This window comes from Gopherus evgoodei, chromosome 16, assembly GCF_007399415.2.
Source record: "Gopherus evgoodei ecotype Sinaloan lineage chromosome 16, rGopEvg1_v1.p, whole genome shotgun sequence".
Classification (NCBI taxonomy): Eukaryota; Metazoa; Chordata; order Testudines; family Testudinidae; genus Gopherus; species Gopherus evgoodei.
Genome location: NC_044337.1, coordinates 14925106 through 14950348, shown reverse-complemented (window position 1 = coordinate 14950348; position 25243 = coordinate 14925106). Strand labels below are relative to the sequence as shown.

The 25243-nt window shown below is 56.9% G+C and overlaps 1 protein-coding gene across 5 annotated transcripts in view; it reads right to left on the bottom strand.

Annotated features, from left to right (window-relative positions):
* HMCN2 (hemicentin 2) overlaps positions 1-25243 on the bottom strand; it is a 117529-nt gene that overhangs the window by 11972 nt on the left and 80314 nt on the right. For 4 of the 5 annotated variants that reach the window (XM_030535297.1, XM_030535300.1, XM_030535299.1 and 1 more), the window contains 33 exons: positions 25024-25242; positions 24029-24142; positions 22963-23150; positions 22702-22798; positions 21126-21287; positions 20442-20555; positions 19431-19633; positions 19257-19338; positions 17495-17626; positions 16450-16593; positions 16132-16291; positions 15148-15272; positions 14862-15045; positions 14384-14481; positions 13425-13703; positions 12890-13080; positions 12716-12797; positions 11855-11991; positions 11301-11442; positions 10631-10778; positions 9994-10121; positions 9527-9683; positions 9108-9229; positions 8234-8398; positions 8006-8113; positions 7603-7737; positions 6828-6962; positions 5779-5969; positions 4124-4337; positions 3190-3336; positions 2791-2981; positions 2022-2103; positions 1072-1341 (listed from right to left, as the gene is read on the bottom strand). In XM_030535297.1, the coding sequence (XP_030391157.1) occupies positions 1072-1341; positions 2022-2103; positions 2791-2981; positions 3190-3336; positions 4124-4337; positions 5779-5969; positions 6828-6962; positions 7603-7737; positions 8006-8113; positions 8234-8398; positions 9108-9229; positions 9527-9683; positions 9994-10121; positions 10631-10778; positions 11301-11442; positions 11855-11991; positions 12716-12797; positions 12890-13080; positions 13425-13703; positions 14384-14481; positions 14862-15045; positions 15148-15272; positions 16132-16291; positions 16450-16593; positions 17495-17626; positions 19257-19338; positions 19431-19633; positions 20442-20555; positions 21126-21287; positions 22702-22798; positions 22963-23150; positions 24029-24142; positions 25024-25242 (5046 nt within the window). The remainder of the gene's footprint in view (positions 1-1071; positions 1342-2021; positions 2104-2790; positions 2982-3189; positions 3337-4123; positions 4338-5778; positions 5970-6827; positions 6963-7602; positions 7738-8005; positions 8114-8233; positions 8399-9107; positions 9230-9526; positions 9684-9993; positions 10122-10630; positions 10779-11300; positions 11443-11854; positions 11992-12715; positions 12798-12889; positions 13081-13424; positions 13704-14383; positions 14482-14861; positions 15046-15147; positions 15273-16131; positions 16292-16449; positions 16594-17494; positions 17627-19256; positions 19339-19430; positions 19634-20441; positions 20556-21125; positions 21288-22701; positions 22799-22962; positions 23151-24028; positions 24143-25023; position 25243) is intronic. The other variant, XM_030535298.1, reaches the window with a different exon arrangement.

The window sequence follows — 25243 nt, the reverse complement described above, 5'->3', positions numbered from 1 at the left end:
GCAGAAGGTCCTTCTTCGGCGGCACAATGGGAGTGGAACCGGAAGCTCCCGTGGGCCCCGTGGGGAGCGCACAAAATGCCACCCCCGAATCCTGACGCCCTAGGCGACCGCCTAGGGTCGCCTAATGGAAGCACCGGCCCTGGGCGCAGCAGCACCCCTGTAAGTCCTAATGCTTCACCAGTCAGCAGGCAGAACCAGGAACTTCCTCCCCACCCCAGCTGCTTTACTGTGTTTGCAAAGGAGGTGGGTGGAATATTCCTTCCGTCTTATGCCTCGAGGACTGGCCACTGCTGGAAACAAGAGACTCGCCTTGATGGCCCATTGCCCCAGGCTGGGAAATGGTAGACCCACTTGATAGACAAAGGCCCCTGCTATTAGCATCTGTGTTCTCATGGGAGCACTCACTCAGTGGGGTAGGGCCCTCCATATACATTTACAAATGCTACACATACATTACAGCCCCCTGCTGATAAAAATCCTGTGTAAAAATCCTAGACAGGCCAAGAGAAACCAGGTCAGGGAGCTCCCTTCCCACAGGCCAGAGCCTGCCCCCAGCACGCACAGCAGGAGAGGCACCTCAGAGCTGCACTTCGTACCAGGGCACTGATGGGCAAGCATAGCGCCACCGCCACATCCTTCCCCGTGCAGGCCCTGCTGCCTGACTGAGGGGGCGGGTGGACGCAGGAGCAGGGGTGCTGGCCATAGCCCCCTCCCCAAGGCAAAGAGCATCTGGACCAACTGCCCCAGCTTGGCCAGTGCCCGTCCATTAGAGCAGGAGGGGGAGACAGAATCATATTGGCTGTAAATTCTATTTGCTCAACCCTCTCCAGCCATGCAGCCTTCCCAGCGACGAGTCCTGCCCTGCGGTGTGCGGAGAGGGTAGGGTGACCAGATGTCCCGATTTTATACGGACAGTCCCGATTTTTGAGTCTTTTTCTAATATAGGCTCCTATTACCCCCCACCCCCATCCTGATTTTTCACATTTGCTGTCTGGTCACCCTAGGAGAGGGTAGAGGGCCCTAAAAGGCTCCCCCGTTTCATGCAGGATCTCCGGCCCCTGGGGCACGCACCTCGCATCCTCAGGAAGGCCTGGACGACGGAGGAGCCCATCACATTGCGTGCAACACACTCATACAGCCCCGTATCCATCTCCTCCACAGCACTGATGAGCAGCGTGGAGTTGGCTAGGATCTGGACTCGGTGGTTCTCCTGGAGGGGTTTCTCTTCCCGGGTCCACTCCACTGTGGGGGCTGGCTCTCCCGTAGCCTGGCAGTGCAGCACCGCCCTCTCCCCAGCACTCACAGCCATGTCTTGAGGTTTCACGCTAAACGCAGGGGCACCTAGAACACAAGGGGCACCTAGAACACATTTCCCGATGCCCGGCGGAGTCCGTGTGTGCTCAGGGGAGCTGATACAGCATTTCTGACATCCAGCTCTGAATTGCCCCACAGTTCAGAGGGGGTGGGGTAGCTCCACCCGTAATTCTGAGGAGCTTCCGGTCAGTCACTAGTGTCTCTCTGAAATGTAACCCGGACTCTTCCAAGAGAGACGTTCACACACAGTCACATTGGATTTCTGAGGCCCCAGGGGACTTTATGAGGCTGATCCTCGCCCTCAGTGGGGCTGCTAGACAGCTCGGTCATTTTTCCTTCTTGATCTCAGTCCTCTGCCCACATCCTGAGGAGAATTCCTGAATCAGAGAGTCTAAGGCCAGAAGGGACACGTGGTCATCGTGTCTGACCTCCTGTATATCCCCGGCCCCTGCACCACCAAGCACCGGTGCACTTTACCCAACAGCTGGAATTGGACCAAAGTCTGTCAGGCCTCAGCAGACTGTGTCACTGTGTGCCAGAGGCAGAGAACAGGAGGGACCGGGGCAATGGCAGGGAACTGATCAAGCGGGATACACCCAGTTCGGCCATTTCCCCTGCAACCGCCCCCCTCCGCCCCCCACAGGCATGAGGGCGACACCGTCCGTGAGACTAAACTACCGAGGTGGCCAATGCGGACAGACACTCACTTTGCAGGGCGAGGGTGACCACCTTCTCCACCGTGCCCACCTCATTCTCCGCCACGCACTTGTAACGCCCCGCATCGTCGCTCTGGGAGGAGGGAAAGCAGATGCATCACCTACCTTGCTCAAGGCAGGGCTGCACTGATGACTTCCCAGGAGTCCAAAGGGCGCAGCTAATTAGCATAACATCGGGCAGACTGAAGCCCCTTCATCCTTAATACAAACTGGTGGCCAACACGCAATGCCCCATCCGGCCTCTGCAGATGGAGCACAGCAGAGCCGAAGCTAGGGCCTCTCCAGGTTTCCCTTGAGTGACAGATGCCAGATCAACCTGGGCCTTATCTGCCAGCCCCTCCACACAGAGGATGCTTCTGTTCTGAGTCAGGGTAGAGAGTGAAGAATTTCTTTAGCTCCTGTCATGACCCCTAGCGACAAAAGGGGAGGCCGGCCCAGCGAAGAAATCAGTGCACTAGTTCCTCAGAGGGAGACGTTACTTCCCGAGAACACCTCCGCTGGGTGAATGGGTCCAGAGATCCCAGCCCCTGTGGCAGACCCTGCTCGTCCCCAGGCAGCTTCTCCCCTATGCAGAGCATGCCAAGTTTTCGCTAGCCCCTGCTTCAATCCACTCCAGCCATGAGACTCAGAGGAGGGAAGGAAAAATCTGGCAGCACAACCGAAGCGAGAGAAAAAGGAAGACACCCAAGCTCCTCCTCACACACCCTTGCAGTCCGCAGCTCCCTGTCTACAGAAAGCCAGTGCTGGGACCGTGACTCACCACCGTCCCATAGATGGCCAGCGAGCCGTTCTGGAGCTGGCGTAGGTGGGGGCTGCCCAGCACCGGGAGCCCGTTTTTATTCCAGTGGATAACTGGGGCAGGGTCGCTGTGGGCTTCGCAGTTCAGGAGGGCGTTGCCCCCCAGGGGCTCCACCTGGTAGGCACTGACTTCGCCACGAAGGACCGGAGCCTCTGGGGAAGGAGAATGGGCTAGAGATAAAAATTGTGCTCGGCCTGGGCTATGCGATCCCGGAACGGCCAGGGCCTTCAGACACCAGGCCAGGCTCTGGTCTCTGTGGCGCTGGTGTGGATGCAGGGGGGTCTGCTGACCACAGAGGTGCTGTTTCAGGCTGAGACCAGACCCCCTCCTCTCAGTGCTCCATGAGTGAGCTGGCCTCACCTGCCAAGGTACCTTTCACATAGACGAACGCGATGGCCTTGATGCTGCCCACGCTGTTCTCGGCCACGCAGGCGTAGGTGCCAGTGTCCTCCTTGGTGACGGCCTCTCTCTGCAGGGTGCTCTGCCCGCTCTGCTCCCAAATGCCGGCTGCCAAAGGGAAGCCACACAGGAGGGTTTGCCAGGCAGACACTGGAGACAGCTCCCCGGTGCATGGTACCATGGAGCATGCAGGTACCTGCCCACTCAGCCACGCCAAGCCCTTGGGGATCAAGAGGTGAATGGGGAAGGGGCTGGAAGGTCCCCAGCCCACACCCTGGAGTCCAGCTCTCCCTTCTGGTCCTGGGGGAAAGTGAGCGACGCAGACCAGGGCTGATCCCCTCACTTCCCAGCAGGAACGGCAGGACCTGGACAACATGGCCACACTTTCCACTTATTCAGAACCTTCTTCTTAGTGCAGCCTCATCAGGGACGATAAAAATAGCAGCACGTCCCTCTCCACCGCCTCTCGCTGAGCGAGCCCCCACGGCAGTAGGAAGACGCGCTAATTAAGTCTTGCGACTTGCCCCCCCATGAAGTGGGTTTTCTTAGCCCTGTGTTACAGGTGGGGAGAAGTCATGTGACTCAGACAGAGCCAGTGTCAGAACCCGGACTAAAACCCACGAGCCCCGACTCCCTGCTCTAAACACTCGACTGCACTCCCTCCCACACACAGCCCTGCACAATAACCTACAGCTAGGTCTGCACCCTGCTACCAGGATCTCTGAGGCCTTTTCTAAGAGACCCCAGTGCAGGCCCCCGGTCACGCTCCTTTAGTTCACCGGCTCTTACCCCTCCCACCACATGGGGTCTCGCGCCTTCTTTCTCTGCCTCACCCCAACCGCCGTACCTCCACGCCAGCCCCCACTGCTCCTGTGGCAGAGTTGGCCCAGCTCACCTCTGACTGGTTTGTTGTTGAGTGTCCAGGTGATGCGGGGCATTGGGTTCCCCTTTGCCACGCAGCCAAATATCAGCCTCTCACCCCTGTTCAGCGTCCGGTCCCTTGGCTGCTCTGTGAAGATGGGAGGGACGTGGACGGCGAGCTGGAGCTGCAGCGTGGCTTTCCCAGCAGAGTTTTCTGCAGTGCAGGTGTACGTCCCGGCATCCCCACCCTGCAAGGGGGGAAGGTTCGAGCAAGTGAGTGGGACACCCCTGGGGAGAGGCACTGCACCCCACAAATGAACCGAGCCCAAAGGATTCTGAGCGCTTTTTCATTCCAGCCAATGGGCTGATCCTCCACTCTGAGCTGGGTCCTTTGCACTCCTCAGGATCCCGAGAGTACTCAGCCAGCTGAGATTTCCCTGGGGTACGTGGGCATGTCAGGGGTCCGGCCAGTTCCCGCTCTCCCTGCCTCAGTGTGGGGACCATGCCAGGGACAGGGAGCAGGGCAGAGCTCTGCTAGGCTCATCCTTGAGTGGTGTTTGTGCACAGATTGATTCAGTGCTTGGTTTTCAAAATTAATTTTTCTCTTGGCAGGACCTGTGTGATCAACATCCCCCCAAACACACACACAGCCCCAGACAGATCCACCTGGTGCCAAAGGCAACTGGGCAGAAAGCTCAGAGGCCATTGACTGCAGGTCCTGAAATCAGCCAGTGGGAGTCAATGTGACGAACTGGGAATGTTCTTAAGGTTTGCTCTGAACACTGTGTTGGTGCCTCAGTGTCCCCTATGCAGTTCTTAAGTATCTAGGTGGTGGAATAAGGGTGTGTGATTGCTGCAGAGGAAGGGGCCAATGCACCTAAATGCCTGGCACTCTGTCTCTTAGCAACAGATGGCCTGGGCCCCTCCTCTGCAAAGGTGCCAGCTGAAGGTGTTGGAGACAAAGAGGTCAGGTGACCTCCTGGCCCGGGAAAGGGGCTGAGCAGAAAAGAGGGGCTGGAAGGGGTGGTTAGTCTGGAGTTGACTGGGGACGAGGAGTGAAGTGCAGACGTGGGGTCTGACTCACTGCCCCCCAGAATGGACCCGGCCAAGGGGTCCGGTTTGCTGTATCTACAAGCTCTGTTTTAGACCCTGTTCCTGTCATCGAATAAGCCTCTGTTTTACTGGCTGGCTGAGAGTCAAGTCTGACTGCAAAGTGAGGGTGCAGGACCCTGTGGCTTCCCCAGGACCCTGCTGGGGCGGGCTCGCTGTGGGAAGCGCACGGAGGGGCAGAGGATGCTGAATGCTCCAAGGAGAGACCCAGGAGGTGAAGACCTGTGAGCTCCTTGCCCTGAACAAGTCTGCTCCAAGGGAGAGGAGACTCCCCAGAGTCCTGACTGGCTTGGTGGGGAGCAGTTCCAGAGCATCACCCGGTGACCCCGTGACAGTCACTATTAAGTGGGACCAGGCTTCCCCTTCCCTGTCCTGCAGCCCTCCCAGCCCGAGAGTACAAGAGCCACTGGGTGTGCTGTCTGTCAGCCCAGGGTGACTCTGAGAGGCCACTTCTTCCCAAGATCCCTTCTCCAGATGCTCCCTTTATTATCACAGCCTGCAGCTAGTCCAGACCCAGAGAAGTAAATGGGACGTGCACCAGATAAACCAGAAAACACACTGCCCCCTTGGGTTGCTTACCTGGGCGTCCTTCACCATCAGCTCTCCAGACGGCAGCAAGGTGAATTTTCCCTCCCTTTCTGGCACCGGGACCCCATCTTTGGACCAGGTGAGTCTGGGCTCAGGGATTCCCCGAGCTGCGCAGGGCAGGAGAACTTGTGAGCCCTCCAGGATGGACAGCTGTGGCTGGCTGGCCTCAATGACTGGGGGCACTGGGAAAAAACAGAGAATGGGAGGCAAAGGATCCCTCATCTGATTTCTGCAGACAGGGTTCTCCTCCCACAGCTACTTCCCAGTGAATGCCAGGCGTGATCCAGCTTTGACTGAACAACTGCGTTTGCAGAAGTCCCCTGCAGTGAGATGCTAGCCAGCCCCTGGTGAATGAAGATGCTGGAACATCACCCCACCCCAGCCTAGCCGCTGTGCATGGTGCTTCTGTTACCCTCTGCCCGTGTGCTGCCAAACCCCTCCTGCCTCCCCCTGCTCTCCCTCACAGTGCACAGAGATGAAGGCAGCACAAGAGTGGATGGGGCGCAAGCCAGAACGTCAGATCCAAACACAATCTGGCTTTGCACCCAGATCCAGGCTCTACATTTCCGACAGCCCCTGTGCTACCTCAGACCCAGCCCTGAACACCCTGGGTGCTTGGGGGAAATCTGGATCCAGCTCCCAAATGCTGTGGCTCAGCCCATCTCTAGTAACAGTGAGTTGTGACACTCGGCTCCCAGGCGCTGGTTTGGAGACAGCACAATCCAGCCACGCGGCCCTCTTCTCCAAGCACGGTAAAGCTGGAGAGTGTTCCTTGTCCAACACCGGTAGGGGACCAGAATGGTGACCAAGCTCTGCTGCCCACCCCCGCATCCCACATCAAGCTGGGAAACACACTGGGTCCTGGGCCCCCTATGGAGGTTTTAGTAACAGATACTCGGACAGGTCAGGCAGGACATTCCAATTCCAGCCAGGCCCAGGGGAACAGGAGAGCACATTCTGTGGGATAACACACAGCCCCCTGGGTTTCACATGCGGCTCTGGGTTTGCTCCGAGGTTTGGGTCCCCATTCCTGCTCCTACCTTGCACGATCACTCTGGTTTTCCCCAGCGCTGTGCCTGAGGGGTTCTGAGCCACACACAGGTAAACCCCAGCATCCTCCACAGAGGCCTGGGACAGATGTAGATGCCCATTGGGGAGCACCTTGAAACCGGCTCCTGCCACCAGGAAACAAAGATCAGAGAGAAAAGGGATGTTGCAGAAATGAAGAGCAATAGCAGGAAGGCCGGCCACTGGCCAGACCACCCCGGCCAAGCGTATTAGTGACTGACTGACAGACTATACACAGGGACTGCTTCCTCCACACATCACATACAGCCTCCTCCAAGGTAGCACACAACAGCTTAGCTCAGGAAGTGAAGAACCCACTGGAGCCTCCGAAATGGCAGGTGGAGGTAGAATGGAATGACTCTAGGTGGCGTTTAGCAAGGACACCTGGGTGAATGTCTCCTTATACGTGCCAAGGGGTATTTCAGGATCACCAGCTGTCCTGATTTCCCGCTGAACTGACTGATGGTGACCCCTGGTGCCCTTTGACACCGTGCTGGGGTACACAGGGCTACCAAGCTTTGTGCCTCCCGGCGCTGCAGCCAAGAGATGGTCCGTGAGAACTGAGGATCTAGGGCAGGAGGGGATGGGGGATTTGGAAGTTCCTCAGATAGTTTTTTGCCCAAGCCACTGCCACCTCCAGTAGTGCTTGGAGTGCCAAGTTCCAGTAGCATCACCAGCCCCTCCCAGGGGCTTTGCTGTGGTGGACCAGCTGCTGCAATGACGGGCTCGGCTGGTTTAGCTGCTCACCTGCTGGGATACTCATCCCTTCCTTCTGCCATGTGACTACCGGGCGGGGGATCCCAGACGCCTCGCAGGGCAAGATCACACCAGCATTGACCCGCACCTGCACCATGCTGGGCAGGGGTTTCACCACGGGGGCCTCTGCAACCAAGAGGGGGAACAGTGCCTGAGCCGGCTTCTTCACAGAGTACAACCTGGCTGCTTTCCCAGCCTATAGGGCTCTATGGTCAGCACCCAGCCTCCCAGAACCTGGAGAGATCCAGGAAGCCAGGCTACTCCTGAATGCCTCTTCATGGTCCCAACAGATGGAGTGCTCTCTCACAAGCCTCTCCCCCTCCCACTCTCTCTCTCTGGGGATGGTGCTCGCCTCCTTCCCTCAGCCTGAAGTGGTCTTGGCAGCTCCGGGTACCTTCCACTGTCAGGAGGAGATGCTTGTGTGCCACGCCAGCGGCATTCCTTGCCGTGCAGGTGTAGCGCCCGGCATGAATCGGCAGAGCACGGCTGATCTCCAAAGCACCTGGGAACACAGGAGCGGTAAGTAATGGAGGGGGGAGGTGAATAGTGCCCCCTCTTGGGTGGTGAGCGTGCTGTCCTCCCCCAGCTGACACATCCATGTACGGGATGGTGCTGCTGATACCTGTCAGCGAGACGCGATAGCCACTGCCTCGGTTTCCCAGCTGGGCTCCATCTTTGCTCCAGGATACAGCTGGTGCTGGCACCCCAGAGGCATAGCAGGTCAGAACTGCTGGGGACATCCTGGTGGCTGTGAAGTCAGTGTGGTCATCGGCAATTGTGGGAGGGACTGCAAACGGCGAGAGTCAAGGTGAGCAGGGCTGTGCAGCGAAGCACAGGAGCGAGACTCTCCTCTCTGGGCATGGAGTCGAGGCTCCGGGAAGCATGTATGACAGCCGCCATCTTGGCCGACACACCAGGGGCTGAACCAGGGACCTCCAGAGCTAAAAGCACGAACTGCCATCTGCTGCAGGTTGAGCTACAGAACTAAGGTGCATGCATGCACCCCCCACGCCAGTGGATTCCGCAGGCTCACCCAGGCTGCTCGCCCAGAGAACACGGCTCAGTGTTTGCTGTAACCGGGGCTCCAGCCAGGACGTCAGTGCAGGAAAAGCACTGGCTGGAGCTCAGTCAGCTATTTGTGCTTTGGGAAATGGAAAGAGCTCAGAAAGCCGGTTCCAAGGTGCAGGGCCGGCTTTAGGACGATTCACCCGATTCCCTGGAATCAGACCCCATGCCTTAGGCGCCTTTTTAATTTTTTTTTACTCACCATGGCGGCAGTCTGCTCCACCGGGGTCTTCCCGCTCCCCTGGCCAGAGCGCCGTCCGGAGCGCAACAAGCCCCTCGACTCCCCTCCCCCGGCCAGCAATCAGAAGTGCTCCTGAAGACTGGGACCGCCGCGCAGTGAGTACAAGCCCTGCCCCCAGGAATCGGGCCCCGCACTTGCTAAAGCTGGCCCTGCCACGGTGAGACCACTGCATGTCCCAAGGGCCACTCACCATGCACAGCGACTGCAATGAGCCTGCGAGCCTCTCCTGCGGGGTTTGTTACGATGCACTCAAACTGCGCCGTGTCTTGGAGGCTGGGGCTGGCAATCAGCAAGGAGCCAGAGGAGAGTAACCTGGGACACAGAGTGCATGGGTGAGGGGGGGGGTCACAAACATAAGACCAGACTCTGCCCCACTAAGCTCAGCAATGGCCCCCAGCACCTGATCGCAGCGGCCCTCAGGACAGAGAGGGTCGGGGTCAGCTGTGTGCAGTGCGGAGCTAGGGTACAAGGGCAGAAGCAGCATAGCAAGTGAACCAAATGGCAGCAGAACCAGCCACTGGACCTGACTCGCTCTACAAAAGGCAGCTGCACACTTCCCCGAGCATCCCACCCCGCCTGCGGCATGCATGGCAAGGACAGCGCCGGTACCTGTAGGGGCTCCGCGGAAGGTCCACATTCAGGAGGTGCCCGTTTTTCTTCCAGGTCACGTGGGGTTTGGGGAGGCCAGTAGCTTCGCAAGCGAGTGAGGCCGGGCTGTGGGCCGTCAGGGTGAGGTTGGAGGGCCCCGGAGCAATGGCAGGAAGGACTGCGAGGAGCAGAGACAGATGCGATCGGTTCAGGAGCGGATTCCAACCAACTAGAGGCATTGCTGGAGGGAGGTGGCATTAACGAGAGGGGAGCGCATAGGCTTGGGCCAGTCCAGCAGGAGGCAGAGGGACCCCTTGGAACAAAGGAGAGGGGGCGCCGGCACGAATTGGAAAAAGGAGATGGTGATATCCAGAGCAGAGGCTGTCTGAGATCCACGCAGCATGGCTGGATGCGAACCCTGCACGCCGGGCTCCTAGGGGCCTGTTTCATTCCCAGGTTAGTCCTTTCCCTCCTCACCCTCCCCTTACCTAAGACTTGGAGGTCCAGGCCTCGTCGGTCAGACCCAGCAGGGCTAGATGCCACACAGAGGTAATGTCCCGTGTCCTGGACCTGAACTGGGTTTATTTTCAGGGAGCCGTCTGACAGGAGCTCCAACCTGAGGGGAGGGAAGGTGAGTCCATCAGGCCAACGGCCGGTTTGGTTAATGCCTCGTTGACAGAAAGCAGCAGACAAATAGGGAAACAGGCACTGAGGAGAGGAGAACACTTGCCAGCAGACCAGAGCCATCATAAGGCAGGCCCAGAGGTGGCCACTGGCACAGAGGAGTGGTCCATGCATAGGGTGTCAGGGCGCCCGGGCTCTGTTCACAGCTTGGCCATTGACCTGCCATGAGACCTTGGGCAAGTCGCCTCATCTCCCCTTGCTGCGGCTCGTCCAGCTGTACAGTGGGGGTAATAAATGCCCCTGCCTCACGTGGGTGCCTGCAAGACTCCGTTCCTCAGTTTGCAAGGGGCCTGACCCGCGTAGCAGCCCGGTTACAAACCTGAGCTCACTGGGCTGTGCTGAGGCTCTAGGGACAAAACAGATGGGAAGCAGCTGCTTTCCCACAGCCAGTTTCAAACAGCTGGGCGAGCATGGCTGCGGAACAGCCCTGGGCTTACGTACCTGGGGTTCCCAGCAGGCAGCAGGAGCAGGCCATCCTTCCTCCACGTGCGCTGGGGTGTGGGCCGCCCCTCCGACTCGCAGGGCAGCAGAGCTGACTCGTTCACAGTGGCGCTCACGGCCAAGGGGCCCGGCTTTATCACAGGGGTAGCTGCAACCAAACATCACTGGAGGTGGGATACGGGCATTGGAAAATAACAGTAAGAGAAATTGGGACCAGTGAGCAGAGAAACGGACTCTCTGAGCTGGCCAAGGTCCGGGGCGGGAACATCCAGGGAACCATTGAGAAGAACAAGATAACAACAATGGACAAGGTAAGCCGAGAATGGAAAGCTGAGGTAATGAGCAGGTCGAAAGCGGACAGCGCATGGACAGAACATGCTGCACGGGGATTGGTTCCTACCAATTAACCAAGCCAATGCAATGAGATGTGTAAACAGAGGGACTCCCAAGAGCCCGCCCACCCCTCTGCTTATGGAGTGACGGCGCATTGATAAACAGGATCCCATCACACAGCGTATCCCACCAACCCAACTCCGGGAAGGGAAGCGAGGGTCAGAGTGTCTGAGTCAGCCCAGCTCTGCTGAACGCAAGGGAGCCCCAGCAACTGAGTGTGCCGGAGGATCTGAGCAGGGGACTCACACCTCCCCAGCAGCCCCTGAGCTCTGCTCACTCTGGATCTCCACGTGGAAGTTCAGGCTGGTTCTCCCCAGCGCACTGCTCGCCGTGCAGCTGTATTCTCCGCCGTCAGGCACTCCCACGGCCTGGATCTGAAGGAAACGCCCCTGGGCCAGAAACCGCACGCGGGCATCCTCCTGCCAGCACCCAGAGACAAATATCTCATCAGCAGTGCCGCCAGACCTCGATTCACATCCGACCGCAGGCTTCACACGTAATGAGCCCGGTGGCCTTGCTTCAATATCCCAGAGGCAGCATCCACAGTGCCAAGCGGCCAGAGCTGAGCTGAGCTGTGCCAGGGGCAGCTGATCAAAGAGACCCACGAACCGGGGAGGGATCCCCAGGGTAGGAGCTCCAGTCCCCTGCCATGCAGTGACAGGAAGCCACCTGGTGCATTGGCTAAGCCACAGAGAGTGGGAGGGGCTCTCTCGGGCCCTGACGTGGTCTGGGGAGTCAGCGCCACCTCGCTGAGATGCCAGCCCCTCCCTCTAACCCTCTTGCCATGCAAGTCCAGACTGTTCAACAGTGGTGGACATCCCAGCTACACACCTGCAGCAGGGATCCCCCTCGGCGCCACTCGATGCGGGGCGGTGGGTCAGTGTCTGCAGGGCACTCCAGGGAGAGCTGCCCGCCGGCCAGCGTGGTGACGGAGCGCGTCTCACTGGAGTCCCGAACGTTTGCAAGTGCTGCAGGGATGCAAGCCAAATGGGTCAGGCATGTGCTGAAGGGGAATCATGCCAGGAGCAGTTGGGAGCACCAGAGAGAGTGCTGTCCCCAAACGGTAACTCCCACTGACCAGCCAACGCCCGAGAAATGCCCCGACCCTCACTGCTCTGCTTTGCACTAACCCTGCTTGCTCTGTCACCCAGCCCCAGGCTCACAGGGAAAGCACTTACATCCCCCTTCTCCCTTCCACCTCACTGTTCCAGAAGGGTGGGCACACGAGAGGGCCAGGACTTGTGGGCCCAGCTACCATCCTGAAAGGCTCCCAGCAGAGGAGAATGCAGGACATCCCCCAGCACCCCAGTTACAGGAGACGTCTAGGCCCGTGGTCCTGCCTGCACACAGCTGCTTTCCAGTGGTGCTATACCAGTACCCACCAAGGTTGCTGCATGGTGGAGATTGATATCAACCCTGCATTTCATGCCATTCACCCCAACCCCTTCCCTGTGGCCCATTCCCTCCGGGGGCACCATCCGTTCCCTTCCCTGGGCAAAGGGAAGCCAGCAGGGTGAGCTCAGCCACCCACCACTGCTAGAGGCTGATGTGGCCAGCTCTGCCCTACACCCACCCCCCACTCTCCCAGGGGGCAGGAGTCGCTTCTGATGGCAGCGCAGAGGTGAGGCTGGTTACTGCCGCTGTGTGACTGGCCTGCATTCTAGCCGCAGGCGCCCCGCTGTGCAACGGTACCTTGTGTCCTGACCCAGAAGCTCTTGCCATCCTCCCCAGCAGGGTTGGCAGCCAGGCACGTGTACAAGCCGGCATCGTCCGCCTGAGAAAGGCCAGAAGGGAGGGGAAGCTCAGGTGAAAACTCAGGGTGTGAGGGGGGAAGGGAAGGGGGGAGGGAGGGGGAGAAGTCCCCACCTGCACGCTCTCTATCCGCAGGGAGCTCCTGTTGCTGGCCACGATCCCGGGCCTGGCTAGCAGCCGGCCATCCTTCTCCCAGGTGACGCTGGGGGCAGGGACTCCAGCTGCGGTGCACAGCAATTCTAAGGGAGCCCCAATGGCGGCGGCCACCTCTGTGGGCTGGGCCAAATCCTCAATGTGTGGGGGCTCTGCAAGACACGGCAGGGCTGATTTCACTGCCCCTCCTCCGGACAAGGGCCTGGGAGGGCAGGTGGGCTGAGGGGGAAGGTCCACCTTGGGGCAGAGCGTGGAGATTCGCTAGTGCAAAGGGATGCCCCTGGCCCTTAGCGGCCAGAAATATAGAGAGCTGAATCGGGCATCAGGCTTCCAAGAGAACAGGTAGGGCACTGCCCATCCCCCTCCCCATGCCCCCCAGCTCAGCCCTATCCGCCCAGCCTGCTTGCCCCTCTCCCATCCCTCCTGCTGCCCCCTGCCCTCACCCCCTTCCAGCCTCCCTGCCAACAGACTGCGGAGAGGCCGCCCAGGCACGTACCCACGACGGAGAGGTGGAAATGTTTGCTCACTTCCCCGGCCTCGTTCTCAGCCACACAGGAGTAAATGCCCGAATCGGTCGGCTGCACCGACTCCAGGTACAGCCTTGTGCCTGGGCCATTGGGCACTAGGTTGTTTTGCAGAATCAGGGGCTTGCCATCCTTCAGCCAGGTCAGAGTGGGCAGTGGCGACCCGCTGGCTGCACAGGTGAAGGTCACGGCAGAGTTGGTCACTGCGGTCACGGCCTCGCTGCTCTCTGAGGGCTCTAGGGCTGGAGGCACTGGGGGAAGGCAGAAGCAGCAGACATCTGTTACTGGGGCCAGAGGAGGCCTTGCCTGTCATTTTCAGATCGCACCTTTGTCCCCCTCACTCCACGCTGCACCTTCTGTCTCCTAAGAGGCGCGGCTCAGGAGGCAACCCCAGGATGTGGACGCCCGGGTCAGAGGCCTACAGTGGACAGAAGATGACTGCAAAGCACCATTCACAGTTAGTGGAGACACCCTCACACAGCCTGTCACACACTGGCCACTGGTGGCCTAGCTTGGGTCTGCTCCTGCTGTCCATCCTGCCACTCCTCCATCCTCTGGACAGTAACAGACGGGGCCCCTCGTCTCCAGCCAGCTCTCCAGCCATCACTCCGTCAATCTCTCCCTCCATGATCAGTGTCACGGTGATTCCCCATCACACCCTGCATTGCCCCTGGCTCATTTCTTCACCAGCGATCCCCTCCAGCCAACTAGCCAGTGACCCCATCCCCCAAATCTCCGTTTAGCCAGTTTCTCTTCCCCCCACTTCCCAGCCCCTTTCTCCCATACACTCCTTTCCCGCCCCCATTTCCCCAACCCCTCTCTCTCCATGCTTTTTTCTTGTCTCAGCCCCAGTCGCCCCTTTCCCCCCACACTCCAGGCTCTGCCCTCCGCAGCGGACCCCTCAGTCACACAGGTGACATTCCCCTCCTACCCTGGATCTGCAGGATGAAGCTTCGCTCTGCTACTCCCGCCCGGCTGGACGCAACACAGGTGTAGATTCCAGTATCCGAGTCCTGCACCGGAGAGATCCTAATTCCCAGGGGTGAGGAGTGGGGTAAGATGATGATGAATCAATTCAGAGCACATGAAGGCCAGCTTGTGGCTTCTGCTCCCCACTCCCTGCGGTGCCACCGTCAGGGGACAGCTGAGTGCACACCACATGGCGTACGGCTGCCCTCCCAAAGTACCGAGCTGGAGAGGCAGTGGGCTGAACTTGCAGCTCCTGCTGTATCTCCAGTGGGACCGGTGGGTGCTCAGCAGCTCTGAAAATTAGGCCCCTGGACATTCAACACTCCCCTGAAATGCAGCCACCTCTGGAGTGGGCAGTGGCAGCCAACAGGTGCCAGGCACAACAGTGCAGGAGTACAGGGGGAGGATTTTGGAAAGCACCCGGAAATCTCCTCTCTTACCTGAGGGTGCGTCCTGCGGAAAGCAGCCTCACCCGATGGGAGAGAGGGAGGGGCAGTCCGTCCCTCAGCCAGCTGATCTGTAAGGGAGGGGAGCCCCGTGCTTGGCACTCCATGGTAACCAACCCCAAGGGGGTGCTGCTGATGACCTCAGAGTCATTGGCCCCTTGCTCGATAGTAGGGGGAACTGAGGGGGAGGAGAAAGGGTTGCCATTGAGGGGGTTAATCTTTGCCCCCGCCCAGCAGCTAACCCCACCTGTGCCCAGTGCACCCGGCATGCTTCACTTACCCAGGACGTTCAGCATGTGGAGCTTGGTGTCCTCTCCGGCCCTGTTCTGAGCCAGGCAGGTGTATGCCCCTGAGTCAGACTCCTGCAGCCCCTTGAGGAGCAAGGAGCTGCCATCAGGAGATAACCTGCACACACAGGGAGAGGAGTCTCCGTAAAGCAGCAGGACCCACTAGGGCCACAAACAGACATACACCATGGCCTTGCCTGGGTATCAAACCTGTGACCTTCTGTGCTGAAAACACAAGCCCCTCTCGCTAGAGCTAAAAGATTAATTCCCTCAGCCTTAAGTATCAGGTGTTATCGTTGCGGGAGCCAGCCACTCGAGCTATGCGCACAAGCCAACCATTACACTCAACGCAAAGCATCCCTGCCCACCCTGGCTCATAGCCATTGATGGAGCTATCCTCCATGATCTTAGCTAGTTCTCCTTTTAACCCTGTTATAGTCTTGGCCTTCACAAAATCCCCTGCCAGGAGTTCCACAGGTTGATGGTGTCTTGTGTGAAGAAATACATCCTACTGTTTGTTTTAAATCTGCTGCCTATTAATTTCATATGGTGACCCCTAGTTCTTGCATTATGAGGAGTAAATAACACTCCCTTATTTACTTTCTCCACACCAGTCATGATTTTATAGACTTCTATCATATCCCCCCTTAGTCGTCTCTTTTCCAAGCTGAAAAGTCCCAGTCTTATTACTCTCTCCTCATATGGAAGCCGTTCCAGACCCCAATCATTTTTGTTGCCCTTTTCTGAACCTTTTCAAATTCCAATGTATCTTTTTTGAGCTGGGGCAACCAGATCTGCATGCAATATTCAAGGAGTGGGCGAACCATGGGTTTACACAGAGGCAATATAAGATTTCCTGTCACATTCTCTCTCCCTTTCCTAATGATTCCCAAGATTCTGTTTGCTTTTTTGACCCTCGCTGAACATAGAGCCACGCCGCCCCCTCTGCAGCACCAGAGCCCTAGCAAGAGGCATACCGGAGGCGAGGGGCAGCATCCAGTTCCAGCGGGCTCCCATCCTTCAGCCACGTGACTTCTGGAGCTGGCTGTCCTTCCACTTCACACTCCAGCTTCACCCCGGTGCCCTCCAGAACACTGTGCTCACTGGGGATGCCTGCGGTCAGGATCCGGGGCACCACTGAGCGGAGAGCGGAGACAGTAATTGGAGAGCGGATGAACTACCTGACCCCTTTATAGCCCAAACTACATCCTCAAGAGGCCTGAACGCTCCCACGACAATCCGTCTCCATCCCATTCGGAGGCAGCCTGCTCGCTGCAATGCCAGACAGGGCCTACCTTGCAGTGAGACGATGAAGTCTTTGCGTGCCTCTGCTTCAAGGCTTTGTGCCAGGCAGGTGTACCGGCCCACATGGAAAGGCTGCAAGCGGCTGATCTGCAGTTGCCCGCCTCGGAACACCACTCCCTGCTCCACGCTGCTCTCTGCAGGGGAAAGAGAGCGCATCATTTCAAAACAAGTCCAGAGAACTCAGCTTCTCCGCTGTGGAGGTTCCCTCGGGCTTGCTCGTCCTCAACCCACCTCTGGAAAGGAGGCTTCCCACATTTCCCACTGGAATTCCCCCCCGCAGGACGTTGGGACCCCATTCTCCTCTCGCTCATCCTGGGGTGACTCAGCAGCACTGCCCCATGCAGCGCTGGGAACTTTCTGCTTACGGGCATGAAACGCTGGGTCACGACAACTTCACCGCACAAAATCAGGATCAGACTCCAGTTCAAGTCGAACACAGTAGGATTGGGGTAAACCCAAATAAAGCCAGATAGCCTGGTACTTGCATTTATATTATCTGGAGACTTTAATTCTGCAGGGATCTAAACAACATGTCGGTCGGCGATTTCCACTATCCCAGAACTGAAACACCACAAAGGAACCAGAGTTCACATGATTTTGGCTCCATAAATAGGCCCCCAAGGCTTTACAAGATCCATGAAAAGCACACAAGACCATGAACACGCCCGAAGATTGCCCCGCATACCCCCTGGTGTTTATTTCACAAATTATAAGATGCACTTCTGTCACTGTCTTAGATCTCAAATCACTTCACAGACGAATGAGCCACGTCTCATCCCCACACCCGGTGAGTGGGGAATCCCCACTCTAGAGGATGGTAAACTGAGGCACAGAGCGGTTCAGCTCACAAAGCACGTTGGCATCAAAACTGGGAACAGGACCCAGATATCTGCATCCGCAGTCCTGTACTCTAAACCCAGAAACCACCCTGTCCTGCTAGAAGCGCTAGCTGTGCACACTACGGCCAGCTAATACCCAGCCCTGCTATCCCAGCAGCCCGTCAAGCCAGCTGGTATGGTGATGTGGCCTCCTTACCAAGCAGGGCCCCATCTTTAAGCCAGGTGATGGCAGGAGGGGGAACACCGACCGCCTCGCAGGTCAGCATGAGGAGACTCCCCATGGCTCCGTAGACCGTCTCCTGGTGTGGGTTCTCGATGGTCGGGGGGGCTTTGGGAGAGAAGCAGAATGCACAGGGAGGCTCAGTCACTGCCACTGGGGTTGAGGGACACCAGGACCCCTCTGCATTTGCTGAGATTACATTCATAAGGCACAGCCATGGAGGAGCCCTCCCCCCAGCTCAGACAAACAGTAAACACCACTCAGCACTTTCACCCGGAGTTCCCAAAGCTAGGGGGAGTGCCATTGTCCCCATTGCACAGGTGAGGAAACTGAGGCACACCGTCAGGCAGCAGCCTGCTCAAGGCAGCAGAGCTAGGAACAGAACCCGGGTCCCCTATGTGCTGCCCCGTGCTGCTTCCCTACTCAGCACTCCTCTTGCAGGGACTGTACGTGCAGGCACAGCACAAAATGCTAAAATAAAAAGTGACTCCCATCTTCAGTGGCTGTCAGTGACAAAGGAGTGTCTGGAGCTGCACACTGGCCCCAAGTCCCCACTGGGCTCTGCGAGGGGCTGTTACCCTGGAGACTGTGCTCACACTCAACCCTGACCTGCATTTCCCAGCTGCCCGGCCTCTGAAGATAAAACCCCAGAGCTGAGAGCCCTCAAGTTTTAGAAGTGTAATTTAAAATCGAGATCTGGATTGCAGAGCCCAGGGGCCCATCTACCCCTGCAAGTCCTCTCCCCAGCACTAACCACATCCATAGTCACAGTCCTGCAGCACTGACCTAGCATCGAACTAGAACAAAAATGGGTATTCCTCCTCTGGAAAAAACTTTGCATTTCAGAGAACAATCAAAATCAGAACTGGATGGCCACCGCGCTGCCTCCTGCTTCCCGTCTGCCACGTAAGCCAGGTTCTCTGGTTGCATTACGTCCCCTGTGGTCTCCACTCTTGGTGAATGGAGGTGGTGCATCATGGGAGATGAAGGCTATGTCCACAATGCACCACAGTGTGGACTACAGGGGTGTGAAGTGCAGAGTGCACCAAAACGTTACGTTCCAACTGTCCTGTGTGGACGCCGCTGAGCAAATGGAAAGGTACCTAGTTCGCATTAGCATAGTCCCGTTTCAGAGAGGACTGCGTTAATGCAAACAAGGTACCTTTTCCTTTGTGTCAGTGGAATCCACACAGGGCAGCTGGAATGAAAGATTGTGGCGCACTCTGGCATTCATACCCCGACCGTCCGCACTGCGGTGCAGCATAGAGAAGCCCAAAGTCTAGCTGGGGAGCCCACACCACAGAGAAGAGAAGCATGAGGCACCAGAACTACAACTCCCTCGAGGCACTGCAGCAGCATTTCAGAATGCAAATAGTTTTGGGGCATTCTGGTTTTTGACCCATATATATGTATAAATTCTCCACAGACACTTTTCACACAAATGTTCACTGAGTCAAAGGTCCAATTTTCCATCCAGAGCAGTTTAAACAGGCAACGGCCAGCCTTACTTCTGACCTTTCCTCTATTGAAAAGCTTGATGCAGATTAACTTCCCCTATTCAGGGCCGCAGAGACAGGGATGGTGTAGACAGATGCTGTTACTGGTCTCACTTCCAGATCTGCCAAGTAACCTCAGCCCTGACCTGCACCCTCTCACGACCCCAGTCCCAGGTCTCCTGAGACAGACTGAATCTGGAGAGAACGGATGGAGGCACACAGTTTAAACCCTCTTCTCTTACCTTGGACGGTGAGCATGAAGGTTTGTTCTGCCTCTCCTGCCACATTGGTGACTTTGCAGCTGTAGAACCCTTTATCCGACACCTGCGAAAAGGAGGGAATCGTCGGAGTCTCGCATGCAGGGCACGGACAGATGAACAGGTGGAACGGTTTCCCTAGGTACAACCTAACCTTACCTGGGCATTGTCAATCTCCAGCCTCTGCCCTCTCAGCAGGGTCCGAGCACCATTCCCTAGTGCCAGCTGGTGCCCGTTCTTATACCAGGTGACCACAGGCTCCGGCAGAGCATCAGCCTCACATTGCAAAACAGCAGTCTCTCCGGCACGCACCATCACGACCTCCAGCTGGCCTCCAGGGGGCTGCGTGATGGTGGGGGGAACTTTACCAGAGAAAGAGAGGGAGACAAGAGGCTCTAGTATTGCTGGATGATGGGGCAGTATATTTCCTACAGAGGGAACAGTCTGCCCACAGAGAAATTCAAAGATCTCTAGGGAACTAGCCTCCCCACGCAGGCGTATTTAGGACACACACTTCCATGTGTGCATGTCCCCCCATACCACACAGAGGCTATTCATGAACCACATGGACAGGGACAACTTTCCAAAGGAGATCAGAGGCAGGCTGCAGCTGCACAAATGCATGCAAGTGCAAATCGTGCACTTAACCCCTTGCAGGCCGTTGCATGCACAAATATTGCCAGGGGCAACTAAGCTAGCCCTGTGAAAATCTGGCCCAAAGGGATACAGCCTCCTTTCAAGCATAGGTATAACTTCCAAAGCCCACTTGCTTTTAGAGATCCTGGCCTTGGGGGCAGCTGCCAAGGCACCAAGTTGCCAAACTAGTTACTAGCTGTAGCTGTGTGCAATCACAGTAGTTTGTGAATGCCTGGCCAGGCTGGCCCCTGGCACAATAGTTACTATTTTACCCGGTGTTGGATAGGGAAGGTGCTGTTCAGTAGCTGCACCAGAACAGAGGCTACTGCTAGAACAGAGCTGGCCTGCGTCAAGCACAGACAGATGGGTCCCCACAGGAGCCAGAGGGGAGCTGAAGGCTCATGTGTGGCATCGCGTGCTCTGCTGCTAAATTGCAGCTTCAGTCCTGTTGATCTGATGGAACCAGAAAGGCTGAGGGGGAAGATGTTGGCCCACAGTGCACAAGGCAGACCAGTCTCAAAGGCCTTTGCTCACCATAAACCCGGAGAAGAAAGAGCTTCTCATCTCTGCCGGCTGCATTCAGCGCCACACACGTGTACTTCCCCCCAGTGGAAATCCGCACTCGAGGGATCTGTAGGATCTGAGAACCTGGAACAAGGAAAGGCCAAGCAGGCTGGGGCTCATTGCCCGGCTCCGTCCACATGGCTCCAAGTTAGCACCTGGCCACACCCACCCACCAGCCTGCTCCCCATGCTGCATCTGGATAGTCATACAAATCTCTCTCATGGCCGCCTCGAGCAGAATTGCTACTGAGCTCAGTGGGGGACCCAGGCACAGAGAGGTCGCAGGATACAGCCTCCAGTCCATCATAACAGCAGGGCAGCTGCCAGGTCAGGGTTACTTTTCCATGTTGATTACAGGAAGTGATGAGAGAACTTTTCCAGCCTCATCCATCGGAGAGTGTCACAGAGGGGATCATCCACTCTGGCAACTCCAAGCTGGGATTCTCAAAACAACCTATGGGATTGGTGCCTAAGCCCCTTAGATTCCTTTGAAAATTCCAACCTTACACTCTCTGTATTCGGGATCCGTTTATTAAGTGTGTTACTGGCCCTATAAGAAATGTAACCTCCCATCAGGAAGCAGCCAGCTAGCTCTGACAGGAGAGTCACTGGCTTATTAACCAGTCTGGGTTTTCACCTGCACAGCCATACGTACCTGGGATGAGGACAACCTCCTCGCTGAGCGGCAGGGTTTGGCCATCCTTGTACCATGTGATCTCGGCAGCGGGATGTGATTGGACATGGCATGTCAGGGAGAGGCTGCTATCGACGACAGCAGTGATGCTTTCGGGGTTTGCTCCCGCTATCCTGGGTGGAACTGCTCCTCCCAAAATCAAAATGTGTTGATTAGAAATCTCCCCCCATTTATCCAGGTGCTGTCCATGCCGAGTGCTAACCAGCACCGCAGATACAGCAACAGGGAGCAAAAAGAGCTAGAGAGGAGAAAGGATTGGAGCTTGGACATATTAAACAGCAGCCTGGAGGTAGCAGACTGTGGAAGGCCAGAGAGACAGGAGCCCTGTCTGGACACTACACTCAGTGTAAAGAGCAGGCTATCGGGTCACAAACGTAAGAATAAAAAGCTGCCCAAGGAGGAGGGAGCCAGTGTGAAATACAAACGCTACGTGCTGACTTTATCCTCAGTCTCAGACCTGGGTTACCAGAACTGCTTGGACAGTGGCACAACTTGGAAGATGCAGGGCCCGGGGAGAAAAGCGAGCACAGAACTGCATTCTGAATGGAGGGAAGCCATTGTTATTACCCTAGCGCCTAGAGGTTCCACCCAGGTCAGGCTCAGCGTGTTAGGGGCTGCGCACACGCAGTCTAAGGGTAGGGCTACACTGCAATCACGGAGGGTGTGTGTATGTTGCAGCTTGCGTAGATACACCTGAGCTAGCTTTAGCACTGGGGCTGCAGCCGTGTTCGCTTCAGCACCTGTTGTACAAACGCACTTGAACCCCTAGGTAATGACTTGCAGGCTAGTCTGTGCCGAAGAACGAGCTGCTGCAGCTTCACTGCTCTGGTACCTGAGCTAGCTAGATCAAAGGCAACTCATGTGCGTCTACACAAGCCGCACTCGTGCCCCATGTAGACAGACCTTATGAAAAGGAACAACCCCTGGCCCCCAAGGCTCATAGAAAACTATACGGAACAAGAGTTCAAAAAGCAGAAGGGTCCAAGCCTGCCTGCAAAAATCACACCAGCAAAACACGCGGTTGCAGCACCACATGTTCAGCGGGTTCCCTGGGGGCCTGTCCAGACATTTGCACATGCATTTTCCTGATTTGTGCGTGCAATTGTAAGTGGGCAATATGGCACCCACATGTTTTGCAAACAGACTTTGAGCCTCCGTTTGTGAAAACGTGCTGCAATGTACCTCGATAAATATATCTACTGGTTATAGCTACAGCTGTCCTCCTAGCTCAGATTTTCATAGGCTGTAGCATCTAGGCTCAGTCTTTTCAAAACCCATAATACTGCTTGTGCCTGACACGTGGCATCCTCCAGGATCCTTAAGTCTGCCTCCCTGTGTGGTGCTTTAAGCACCTGCTAAGGAGATAAGGGAGAAAAATAGGATGGATGGAGAAAGAGAAGGTTCAGGATAAACTCCTCAAGAGAGCGATGAGCTACTGCGTGTCTGGGTAGATAAATTATTGGAGGACTCAAGGGGCTGACCAAGAAGGAATCGGATAATGGACCAATCTGGAGAAGGGTCCACTTGAATTACTCACCCAGAACTGTGAGAGCGAAGCGCTTCTCTGTAGAGCCCTCCCGATTCTCTGCCACACACACATAGCTGCCAGTGTCTGCCACCTGTACTGAAGCCACCTGCAAAGGGAAAGCAAGATCCCTGCTGAGACAGCTAGGAGTCGTCACAGGCACTCACCAGCGGATTCAGAGCAACAGCCAAAGAAGCTGCACTACCACCTCCAACACTGGGTGTTTTCTGCCACTTTTCACCCACTGCAGAGCCTGCTGGACACAACACCCACCCGCAGGAGCCTGCCGTCCTCCAGGAGCTGGTGCCGGGGGCTGGTGGTGACAGGCAAGTCATTGTGGAGCCAGGTAATTGCAGGCACTGGGTTCCCAGTGACTTCACACTTCATGTGAGCTGTGCTGTTAGCAATCACTGTCACCTCTTCCACCAACTCCTCCGTATTCCCCTGGATAACGGGGGCAGCTGGGGACAGAAGAAAACCGGTCAGTTATGGGCTGCTCATCTCTCAGCCCTCCTAGCTAGGGAGAAGTCTGACCCAGGCCTCCCTCTCGAGCGGAGGGAGCACCAGGGCAGGGTCTTAACAGTCTCCATCCTTCAATGCCCCTTCATTCTCCCACCTCCCACTCACTTCCCACTTCCCATGATCTTATCTCACTTTGCTCCTTGCTGCTATCCTAAGCTTCTGCAGTTCAGTCGCCTGCCCTCTCTGTTGTCAGGGAGAGCGCGGTGCCACCATGAGGTAGCTTCAGAGTTGGGAAATGAACCCAGGAGTCCTGGCTCCCAATACCCTGCTCCAGCAAGGAGGCACCCCTGTCTCGGATATGCAAGTGTGACAAGAGCTCAAGGCTTCTCTCACCCACAGGGAATGACTCGGTTCTAGGTGTGTCCAGCCCCTAGCAATACAAATCATTATTTATTATGTGCTCCCCACCAGCCTCTCCCGCCCTTGGCAGGTGTCCCAGGGAGCGATCTCTGAGCCAGCCCATGGCACTCACATCAGGTCACCTCCCTTCTGCAGACGATGACCGAGACTGATGCTCTTCAGAGAGAACCTGAGTATCAAGAGCTTGGGGACGGGGCCAGATTTTGCCGGCAACACACCAAAGAAATACAACGTTATGGGTGTCACCTGCAAGGGCTTGCCAGCTCCTGAGGGGAGTCACCTCGACTGCTCAGCCCAGCTGCAGGGCCGGGGCGGGCAGAAGACCTAGGGGAGGGAAGCAGCTCCTCAAGATCATTCAAGGTCCTGTGTGGTTCCGGCTTTCTGCCGGGACCCAGAGGTGACGACCTGTCACTTTTACATCCCCTTGGCCTCAGGATGTCTTCCCCTGGATACTCACACAGCACCAGCAGTTTGTAGTGCAGCCAGTCCTCTCCTGCCTCATTGGCTGCCTGGCACGTGTACCTCCCAGCATCCTCGGCTCTGACCGCAGGGAACTGCAGGATACGTCCCCCTGCCAGGCAACAGAGAGTTGGGGGGGGGACAGCAATGGCTCCTAGGAAACCACTGTTCTCCTAGCGAGAGAACTAGAGCTGTGAGCTGCTTTGTGCGCAGGATTGGGTCAGCGAACCTCCATCGATAGACATGTTCTCAATGCTGCCTACGGACTCATTCTGGCAGCAGAATGGGCCATGCCCTCCCGCAACATCCTCTCCGGCAAAGCTAATGGGTCTGGGCCCAAGAGCAGTAGAACCTGCTAGGGGCACACTCGTGTATCCGGCCCCTCTGGAGCACTCAGAAGGATGTCGTAACGAGGGAGGAGGAGGCAGCCACTTTAAAAGGGCAACACAACGAGCTAGGAAGCAGGGCAGGCAGACGGCCAGAGAGATTCCCACTGGGGAGACAGTCACATTTCCAGTGCTTGTCCCTGCACCGTTCCTGTTGCTGCTGTCATACATTTCAGGAACACTAACAGAGCCGTAGGAGGCTTCCTGAACATCTGGCAGCACAGCAGGCGTGCGCCATTTGGCACATCCAGCAGTACAGGAGGGGCATCCCCCCAGTGCACCTAGCACCTCCCATAGTACAGCAGACGTACATCACCTGGGCACGCTGGAAGATCCGGCAACGCAGACATTGGTGTACTTTAGCTGAGCACACCTGAAACATCTGGCAGCCAGGGTGGTGCGCTCCCAAACCTGGAATGTGCGTTAGCACAGCAGATGTGCATCACATGGGCACATCTGACATACTGTAGCTGGCCAGGCCTAGACTGCCCAGGAACCTGACAGGTGCTCTGTATCTGGAATGCCTAGCAGCTGTCGAGTAGCTAAACGAAGCTTTCAGCATTGTCTGACCACACTGAAGTTTGCATCGATAAGCCAAGCTTGTTACCTAGCAATACTAAAACCCCCTCCGCAGTGGAGAGGGGCTCTCCATCCTTATACCAGGTGAGCTTCGGGGGCGGGATGGCATTCGTGTCACAGTACAGGGAAGCCGGGCTGTTGACTGTCACCCCCCGGTGCTCCGTCATCTTTCTGTCCTGGTCTTCCTCCTGGAAGTGGATCTGGAAGGCTGTGCTGGGATTTCCCTGCCTCTGGAACAAGGGGGGCAC